Raw genomic sequence first — 10,871 nt, forward strand, 5'->3', positions numbered from 1 at the left:
TATGAAACTAAAACACCAATAGATCATCCTTCACTTTTGCATTTATCATTCATATTTCACTACCCTAAGCTCATTACCTCTGTTTCCGTTTGAGAGTGTGCATGTGGGATGGTGGGAAGCCTTTTTGTAGCTAAAATAGGTAATACTGCACTAAACTGGTATATATTTTAATCATGTACAGTATAGGCATAGGCGTGGCTGTGTGGTAAAAAGCTTGCTTCTCAACCACATGATTCTGGGTTCAGTCCCACTGCACAACATCTTGGGAAAGTGTCTTCTATTGTAGCCTTGGACCAACCAAAGCCTTGTGAGTGGATTTGGTAGACAGAAACTAAAAAAAGCCCATTGCATGCATGTGCATGTCTGTCCTCCACCACCACTTGACAGCTGGTGTTGGTGTGTTTATGTCCCTATAACTTAGCAGTTCAGCAGAAAAGACTGATAGAATAAGTACAAGGCTTAAAAAATATAAATACTGGACTAGATTTTCTTGACTAAAACCCTTCATCTTCATGGCCCACAGTCAAATGACTGAAACAAGTAAAAGATAAAAGAGATTAAAATTATTACTTACACTTTCATGATGTTTTAGTTGTCGGTGTTTTCACTTCAGCTCGATTTTGGAACGATGGAAATTCAGAAAAATAGTTTGGAATACTATTGCCAAAAAATATTTTGCTATTTTTCGATAATGCTTGGTATTTCAAGAGTTCCAGATACCGATCAGTTAATTTCCTCTACAAATATAAATAAATACAATAAAATAAAATAAAATTATTTAGCTGAAAGGAAAGCAAAATATTACACATTTATTTTAGATGAAGGAGCAATAAATTATTTGTGTTACAATGCCACAAGACTTACATTAAGAAGAATCATTTCACACCAAACAATGTACTGTTATTAGCCACTTCTGGCTAGAATTAAGAAACATACATTGAGTTAGTTCCACTCACATAGCTGGGGGAAGGGGTGGTTCACCCTGGGCGGCACTTTTAAAGGGGCACCATGGGTCTGCTGTAGGCAATATGTGTTTTTTGTGGGGGTCTAGGGGCAGCAAATGGAAGGGCCGCCTTGGGTGGCACTCATTCTAGCTATGCTAGTGGTTAGTTCCAGTGGTGTATAGTGGTTGTTGTATTGGGTGTGCTGCCACACCCAATACCACCTAATTTCAAGCAGAGGTATCACAAAAGTTTTTCATTAAGATTTCTGATTAAATTAATGAGTGAGGTTAATATCTATAATGAATTTGTCAATTTCAATGGGTGTGCAGCGCACACCTAGCACACCTGGAATATACATCCCTGGTTAGTTTCCTAACACATAATGGTTTCAAATTTTGACACAAGGCCAGCAAGCTTGGGGGAGGGAGTAAGTTGATAACATCAACCCCAGTGCTCAACTCGTACTTATTTTATTGACCCCCAAAAGGATGAAAAGCAAAGCTTGGCAGAATTTGAATATAGAGCATAAAGACAGATGAAATGCCACAAAACATTTTGCCCAGCATGCTAATGATTCTACCAGCTTGCCACCTTAAGTCTCCCAACACATAATGAGAAGTAGCAAGGCTGACGTCAGCAAGTCATCTCAGACCTCTATAATTCTTCAGTTTAAACCTTTTTCTAAACAGCTTTTAATATGTCTTTGGCAGAAGTTTCTAATATTTCTAGAAGACAAAATTTTGCAATCATCTGCTTCTTATATCATTCGTTTCACATTAAACTACTAAAAACACTATACATTGCTGATTTTCACCAACTACAAAACTAAATTTAAATAGACAAAAACTTTTAGTAGAATTTTGCTTTAAGCACCCTATATAACCCCTTATAACTTTTTTTTATTTTATGGGATTTTCAGAAAAGTTTTGTGAATTTGTGATAAACACACAGGAGTTCATATGATAATGCAAAAACCAAAAAACAAAGTTTTTGGTGCATGATTTAAGGGTTATTTAGCTGTTATTTTTAGTACATCTCTTGACCACTTCATACCCTCCTCGTTTGTTTGTCACTCTGATATGTTGATGTTTTTCAATATTTCCTCCTCATAAACACATTTAATAGTCTATTGCTGGGTTTTAAGCCAAAAATTCAGACTGTTCATATTTTAAATTCTCTTTTTTAAAGAAAATATTCAAAAAATTAAATTTTTTTTCTTTAAATTTCAAAATTTTTTTTAGAAATTTATTTTTTATAGTCGCATGAACTCGTGTGTGCAGAATACAAATTCACAAAAATTTTCTGAAAATTCCAAAAAATAAAACTTATGAAGGGGATATAAGGCATACTTAAACCAAAATTCTGCCAAATTTTCCTTAATTATTACCTCATTTGCTTCAGCCTCTTTTAATGCTTTATAGTATTCTGCATCTGCAAGAAGTTTTTCTTTATTTAAATGTGTAAGAGCTGTAAAAGAAAATGAAATCATAAACTGATAAAACTGCTAATGCTTAGACACTGAAAAAAAAACTGGAGCTATTTTTATGAGGTACAAAAAAAACAAGAGTGATAAAAACCTGTAAAACCATGAAAGTCTCAAAAGACAAAGATAAGTATATGTATTCTTAAAGAGACTGGGCCTTTCTTTCTAGTACAAAGATGTCAGCAGCACAGTCATGTTAGAAAAACATAAGAAAGATAATTCCAAATCAAAAAACAACACAGCACCTATGACTTTCAGAAACATCTTTTCACACTCAGAATTGCTGAAGCGTGGAATAAACTACTTGCATCAGTTGTTAACTGTTGAGACACTACATCCTTCAAAATTTTCATGCTTCCTGAATTTTGCCAACAGTACACCTGACGCCTCCCACTCCCATTTCTTCTTCATCCCTTTTTTAAAATTTCTTTTCTTTGTCTTTAGACTTTTTTACTTGTTTACTTCCTGTGCATATTCTATATAATGTTCATGCAGTTTTGGTTACTTTTTCTGATGAGTTATAGTGCACCTGAGCACTGTATACAATAAGTTCATTATATATATATATATATATATATATATACACATACATACACACACACACACACACAGACGGAACACACATTATAAACAAAAACTCAAATACAATTATTTAACTGTAATATCTACTGATGTATTAGTAAATAATTCAGTGTTTCAGTAAATCAAGATTAGCATGTACTGACTGAGTTTGCTTTGTCTATTTCTGCTACTATACAATCAACAGAGCATTCCATTTAGATATATTCAAATTAAAAAATAGACAAAACAATGCATCCAAATTGTCAATGCTGTGTCCCACATGACCACGTACAGCAAAGTATACTTTGAGATCCACTTATCCAAAAAAGAATTACTTACAGACTGTGGCCATGCTGTGGCACCACCATCTCAATTATGTAGATTAAGTCATCCCCAATACTTATTTTATTGACAGGTAAAAATGGCACTGACTGAGATTTGAACTTAGAGAAATATAATTAATTAATTTTTTTCTTCCATTTCCAGTTCATTTTCACTAAATATTTCAGTAAAATTGTTACTACCACAATTTATACAGAACTACTTAAGTGAAATAATAGACTGCAATGGTCTGAAATATGCTGACCATTTTACTTGGAGCTATTAAAGAAATACCAAGAGAGTAATATTTAAATATAAACTATCTTTTGCATGTCTCAGTCATTAGACTGTGGCTATGCTGGGGCACCGCCTTGGAATTTAAAATATGAACAGTCTGAATTTTTGGCTTAAAACCCAGCAATAGACTATTAAATGTGTTTATGAGGAGGAAATATTGAAAAACATCAACATATCAGAGTGACAAACAAACGAGGAGGGTATGAAGTGGTCAAGAGATGTACTAAAAATAACAGCTAAATAACCCTAAAATCATGCATCAAAAACTTTGTTTTTTGGTTTTTGCATTATCATATGAACTCCTGTGTGTAGAACACAAATTCACAAAACTTTTCTTGACAATCAATGCTGGTTTGTTGTTTATGTCCTCATAACTTAGCAGTTCAGCAAAAGAGACTGATAGAATAAGTACCAGGCTTAAAAAAAAATGAATTGACCTCAGTACTTATTTTTTTTTTTTTAAGCCTGGTACTTATTCTATCAGTCTCTTTTGCTGAACTGCTAAGTTATGAGGACATAGACAACAAACCAGCATTGATTGTCAAGTGGTGGGAGGAGATGAACACACACACACATGCACACAACAAGCTGCTTTCAGTTTCCGTCTACCAAATCCACTCACAAGGCTACAGTTGACTCGAGGTTATAGTAGAAGACACTTGCCCAAGGTGCCATGCAGTGGGACTGGACCTGGAACAATGTGGTTCGTAAGCAAGCTTCTTACCACACAACCACGTGTAAGTCTTAAATACCCATTAAGTAAAATACAACTCTACTGTTATTTGAAAGAATTATTTTTACTAAAATTTCTAAATCAACTAAAGCTGTCCTGCAAAACTGAGTTTTCCACTGTCAAGAAGAATGGCATAACTTGAGTAATATTGCTAATTTGAAAAATATTTACAAGACAAAAATAGAAAAAGAGAGAAAATGTCAACCATAGAAATAAGTAATAAGAAAATGTTGATTCAAAAGACAGTTGTTATGTGAGAGGAAATGGAAAACTAGAATATACTTACATTCTATAGCAGCTATTTTTTGTTCTGATTCTTTTTCCATTATTTTTTGCTCCCAGGTAATTTTTGCAACCATCTGAGACTTTTCAGCCTCTAAATGAAAATAAAAAATATATTCTTAAATCTTTGATGAAAACAAATATAAGTATTTCTATAGCAGTTATACAGTCATCAAGTCAATTACACAGTGTAATACAGACCTCAACTCAATCACCTAGTTAATTAATTATCATACAGTCAAGTCATTCAGTTAGTGAATACCAGTTATCATCATCATTTAGCATCGGTTTTCCATGTTGGGATGGGTTAGATGGTTTGACTGGAAGTTGTAAACCAGAAAGCTGTACCAGGCTCCAGTCTGATTTGGCTTGGTTTCTACAGCTGGATGCCCTTCCTAATGCCACCCACTCCAAGAGTGTAATGGGTGCCTTTTATGTGTCACCAGCATGGGTGACTTTTACATGTCACCAGCACTGGCCACAATTGCAATTTCACTTGGCTTGACGTGTCTTCTCAAGCACAGCAAATCATCAAAGGTCTCAATCAATTCAATCTGTCAGTAAGTACCAAACTGTTGTAGTCAGGGAAATGAGTACCAGTCCTATAGCTAACAAGGCAATCATAACAGCTATACAGTCAAGTCAGCCACCTAGTTATCCAGTAACCAAGTCAATCACTTAATGTGTAGGTGTTATATTAGACACGAAGTCACTTACTCAGGAAGCACCAGTTATACAGCAATCAAGACAATCTATCAGGAATTAACAATAACATAATCACCAAGCCAATCGACCAGCTACTAAAGTCATCAAGTGAGTCACTCAATCAATGGATCTTACAAAGACAGCAAGACAATCCATCAAAGTACTAGTTACATAATCAATTAAATCATTTAATAAGTACTAGTTATGTAGTCACCAAATCAATCAATCAAGATGTAGGTGCTACACAATCAAGTCAGTTACCCTAAGTATCAGTTATACAGATATCAAATCAGGGAAACACTGTTAAAAAAAGGCCTTTTTAACCCTTCAGCATTCAGATTTATCTGTCAAATGCAATGCTTACTCATTCACATTGTTTTGAATTAATCATGCATCATCATGCAGCTTTGCGATTTTCATGATGTCAGTGCTTATTTTCAGAAGGACCTTGTAGGATAGGTGTGAGAGGTTGCCTTTAGTTGGTTTGAACATAAAAACAGGAAGAATATTTAGGCTGGATACAGCCAGTTTGAGAAAGAACCAATTGGAGTAATGGTTTCAAATTTTGGCACAAGGCCAGCATTTTATGAAGTGGGGTTAGTCCATTACAATGATGCCAGTGCTCAACTGGTACTTATTTTATCAATCCTAAAATGCTGAACAACAAAGTCAACCTCAGTAGAATTCGAACACAGAACATAAAATGCTGTAAGAAATGTTGGCTATGCATTTTATCTGATGTGCTGGTACAATTAAGAGTCAGATGTCAGATGTAGCTTTAACACTTCAATTTTAGACTACAGTTAATAACTAGAAAGCTGAATAGAGCATCTAAACTTGTCGCAAGAGATTCTTTAACTTAGGATTTGCATCAAAATTACTAAAATGTTACAAGTATAGCTACAACCACCACCACTACCATCATCATCTGTCTTACATCTACTTTTCCATTCTAGCAACTGCAAAGGATATTTCAGTGCAATGTATATGGTCTGATACCCTTCATTTTAATCACATCTTACAATATGCAAGGATATAATATAACTATTCTGAAAACAGGGATACACAGGACAGTACAAATTAAAAGTTGCTTCAAAAAATTATATTTACCAATAACAGCTTTTTTTCTTTCTGTTTCAGCCTCCTTTTCAACTACCTTTTGCCGTGCTTGAAAAATTAGAAGTTTAGTCTTTTCTGCTTCCCTGGAAAAAGCACAGATTAAATTAATTGACTCAAATATAATTCATACCACATATCGAGTCTAACTGATGGAAAGAAATGTTTAATAAATTTAAAGTCCCCTTCAAATACATTAGTGTCTACAGATAAAATAAAGTCAAAATGATAAAGTGTTGCTGGATTTTTTATTTTTGTAGACTTATTTATTGTTGACTTCCTGTGCATATTTTGTATACTGTTCATGCAGTCTTGGTTACTTTTTCTGATGAGTTGTAGTGCACCTGAGCACTGTATACAATAAGTTCATTATTATTATTATCATTATTATTATATTATTATCATTATAGTCAGAACACCAGTGTAGCACCTATCTTTTCCAAATAATGATTTACTAAGACAATTTAAAAGAGAAGTTTCACTTTCTCTTACACACACACCATTTTATCATAGAAGAGCACTGCTACAAATTCAACAGAGAAGTAGATTCCTCATCATCATCATTACTTTTTATATTCTATTCTCTACTGTAGATCTCTTGTATTAAACCTGTCGTTTCTGTCATCTGTGAGAGGTTTGAAGAAGTGATATTCAGGGTATAATTCAGGCGACGATGTTCAACAGTTTTAGATGAGAGGAACAATACAACTCGACAGTAAGGTAAAGTTTGCAAACAGTTGTGGGGTTTTTTTTTTTTGTTTGTTTTGTTTTGGCAACTTTCCAAATATAAGACCATTGTCCTTCAGTAAACAATATTTCTGAAATAAGCTACAGACAATTTGGCTGTTTAACAAAAGCTTCAGAAGTATCAACGTTTCATTATATTTCATCACACCTAGGTGTTACCTGCTTTTTACTTGAGGAAGCCAAATTGAATTATTAACAAGTTTGTGGATCAAGTTTATGGTTATAAACACTAAAAATTATTGGATATAGAGAATCCAGAATTTAGTGAAATTCCTTATTTCATAATCTCATTACTAAGATTCATTCACCCACATATTTATAGATTATATTCAACTGAACAATATATTTACATTGCTTCATAGTTACGTCGAATACTTTCAGGTATTTTTGGCTTGGTTACTCGAACAGCTTGAACCAAGAGACCCTCAGCCAATTGATCTAAGTCTTCTTGTAGAGCCCGCTTTAAGTTTTCATCAATTTGATCTGAAAATAAACCATTGACAGAATTCTTAATTCTACATGTCAAATATAAATTGACAAGGTTTTAAAATTAATATTTTAACAAGATTATGATTGTGTGTCCTATTAAATTCATCTTTAGAGATAAAGCATTGACTTTTGAATCTACACTTACATTGCATCAGTCTGATTTGTGGTCAATAGTGTGTGTCTTGTGCATGGCTATGTGGAGAGTGTCAGCCTCTCTACATATCCAGACACTAGGAACCTTTATTCTTCAACTAAGGATATTAATGCTCTTATCTACTAGGTCACTGGTGCATGTAATATTGGTTTCAAATTTTGACACAAGGTAAGCAAGTTCAGGGGGAGTGGGTAAGTTGATAACATCAACCCCAGTACTCAACTGGTACTTATTTTATTGACCTCAAAAGAATGAGGGGCAAAGTTGACCTTAGTGGAATTTGAACTCAGAACATAAAGATGGGTGAAATATCATTAAGCATTTCGCCCAGCAGGCTAACAATTCTGCCAGTTCACCGCCTTACTGCTGCATGTAATATTAACTGCATATTACAATTGGAGACAAAATAACTGAAACATAATGTAGATGTGAAATCTTAAACAACTGCTATATTTTTAATGATGATGTGTGGTTTAGTGGATAGGGAGTTGTATTCACAATCACAACATTGTGGTTTCAGTGCATTGTGTTCTTGAGTGAAACACTTCATTTCACATTGCTTCAGTCCATTCAGCTGTAAATGAGTAACCCTGCAATGAACTGGTATCCCATTCAAGTGGAATATTGTGATCTTGGTCAATCATATGTTATGGAAACTGGATAACCAACCCTCAGTCTTAGGACTTGTGACAGTAATGTCCAGGAGAGGATACCTTCATTTTATGAACACCACTTCACTTTGAGCATATAGACGTGATATTAAAGTTTTCCAGTCCTACACTCTCTGAGTGGTTGGCGTTAGGAAGGGCATCCAGCTGTAGAAACTCTGCCAAATTAGATTGGAGCCTGGTGTAGCCATCCGGTTGCACCAGTCCTCAGTCAAATCGTCCAACCCATGCTAGCATGGAAAGCGGACGTTAAACGATGATGATGATGATGATTACACTGTGTAATGTAATTTTTGTCTTTGGATAGCAATGTTATTTCTTACTTGCTTATTGCTAGAAATTATGAAAAATGGCTAATATTTCCTTCAAACTTTGCTTTTGTTACATTTATTCAAACCTCTAAGAATCCCTCTCAACACATGGCTAAGATGCTTCCCAACTACTACTGCTCAAAGATGCAAATATTGTCAGCCACCAAGGGACATGCTCAAGTGGTTATGGTCAAGCAACTGACAAGCAAATCTGTGGTATTGAGTAGAATATTTGCTATGATGATATTTCTGCTTCAGTAACTCAGCACTGAATCTGTCTGAAACATAATGGAAAATAAGTCAGCTTCATTACATTGGATATCCAGGTCACAAAAGCGAAGTCTGAAAGGAATAGTCATTTCCTTTGATTTCTAGTTAGAAGCAAGTAGGGAATAATACTTACTGACCAAAGACAAAAAAATAATTTTAATTTTGTTACAGTGTTATTGGTTGAGTGAGTGTTTCAGCCTGTGTATTTCCATATATTTCAATTTCAGCACCTCACACACAAATAACTGATTACATAACAAGTAAAGAAAACTCTACTTAACACATTAACTGCCATGGCCTATCATTGGAACTTACCGGTGATGCCATGTGTTTCTGGTCACATTGCATATTGTTTAATTACAAGGGAATGTAATTTTTTTGGACATTTTTACAATATTTCATAATTAAACTTCAATACTCATGTTATTTAAATATCCTTGAAACTATGTCAAAGATACAGAATAAAATATTTTTCTCAAGTTATGAAAATGTACCACTGGTGGTGCACATGGCAGTTGTGTGAAGTTTGCGATGACCCACCAGTGGTACATATGGCAGTTAATGTACTAAATCTATCAGATGTGTCCTTCAAACTGTGTAGTTCACTGTTCAACCATCATTAGAGCAGCGGTTATAGATTAACTATGACAACATCAACTTACATTATCATAACAGAATTCTCAATTTGATACATTAACATTCATAAACTTACCAAACAAATCAATATAAACTTCTTGCAAATTATGGACACTGCAAAACTGATTAAGCTCATGATGTATTTTGTTATAAATAAGGGTTTTGTCATAATCTGCTGTGTAATTTTTAACAATATCATGAACTGAAAATAAATAAAAATGTTTACAAATATTAAATAATGATTTTTTTTAAATAACAACAACAATAACATCAGTTTCAAATTTTTGCACAAGGCCAGCAATTTTGGGGGAGAGTAAGTCAATTACATCAACCTCAGCATGAAAGGCAAAACTGACTTCAGCACAAGTTGAACTCAGAATGTAAAGATAGACTAAATGCCACGAAGCATTTTGTCTGGCATACTAACAATTCTGCCGGTTTGCCATCTTAAAAAATATATATAAATAATATCAGCATTTGTTCATTAAATAATAACAATTTAGATGGAACTAAATGACTGTGATGTTCCAACTAATTTTTAGCCAAAACAATTCTAAAAGGAGAAATGATTTCATTAGGCAAGCTCAATAACAACAGATATTCCGAGGGATCAATACTCATTATATACATGTAGACAAAGGGTAAAGACCCACTTTGGTCATGAATGACCATGGGAGTGCAGCTAGAAAGTTACTCACCAAGGCACAAGTCCGGGCAAGGTTGTTTGTGAAAGACCAGCAGTCACCCATGCATACCAGTCTGCTCTCTCCATGCCACTGATGTTATCCAAGGAGAAGGCAAAGGCTAATACAGCTTGACGCCAGTGACATTACAACTCATTTCTACAGCTAAGTAAACTAGAACAACGTGAAATAAAGTGTCTTGCTCAAGAACACAACACAGAGCCTGGTCCAGGAATCAAACTCACTACTTCATGACTGTAAGCCCTACACTCTAACCACTAAGCCATGCACCTTCACTTAGATATGTAGATATATGTAAATCAATCAGTTTGAGGTTATATCATGTATTTAACAATGGGATTAAACAGAAATTTGTTTTAGCAAGAAACAAGTATATAATTTGCTTGCTTTTACTCCCTAAATCATTTGAGTATTTAATAGATTTATATATATATATATATATATATATAT

The 10,871-nt window shown here is 34.2% G+C and overlaps 1 protein-coding gene across 1 annotated transcript in view; it reads right to left on the minus strand.

Moving 5' to 3' along the window:
• LOC106877406 (erlin-1) overlaps window positions 1-10,871 on the minus strand; it is a 29,717-nt gene that overhangs the window by 1,513 nt on the left and 17,333 nt on the right. Inside the window, exons 7-12 of the mRNA XM_014926300.2 lie at window positions 9,794-9,919; window positions 7,540-7,672; window positions 6,437-6,528; window positions 4,626-4,715; window positions 2,332-2,411; window positions 575-737 (exon numbers count right to left, since the gene is read on the minus strand). Of these exons, the coding sequence (XP_014781786.1) occupies window positions 579-737; window positions 2,332-2,411; window positions 4,626-4,715; window positions 6,437-6,528; window positions 7,540-7,672; window positions 9,794-9,919 (680 nt within the window). The 3' untranslated portion in view covers window positions 575-578. The remainder of the gene's footprint in view (window positions 1-574; window positions 738-2,331; window positions 2,412-4,625; window positions 4,716-6,436; window positions 6,529-7,539; window positions 7,673-9,793; window positions 9,920-10,871) is intronic.

Source organism: Octopus bimaculoides, chromosome 3, assembly GCF_001194135.2.
Source record: "Octopus bimaculoides isolate UCB-OBI-ISO-001 chromosome 3, ASM119413v2, whole genome shotgun sequence".
Classification (NCBI taxonomy): Eukaryota; Metazoa; Mollusca; class Cephalopoda; order Octopoda; family Octopodidae; genus Octopus; species Octopus bimaculoides.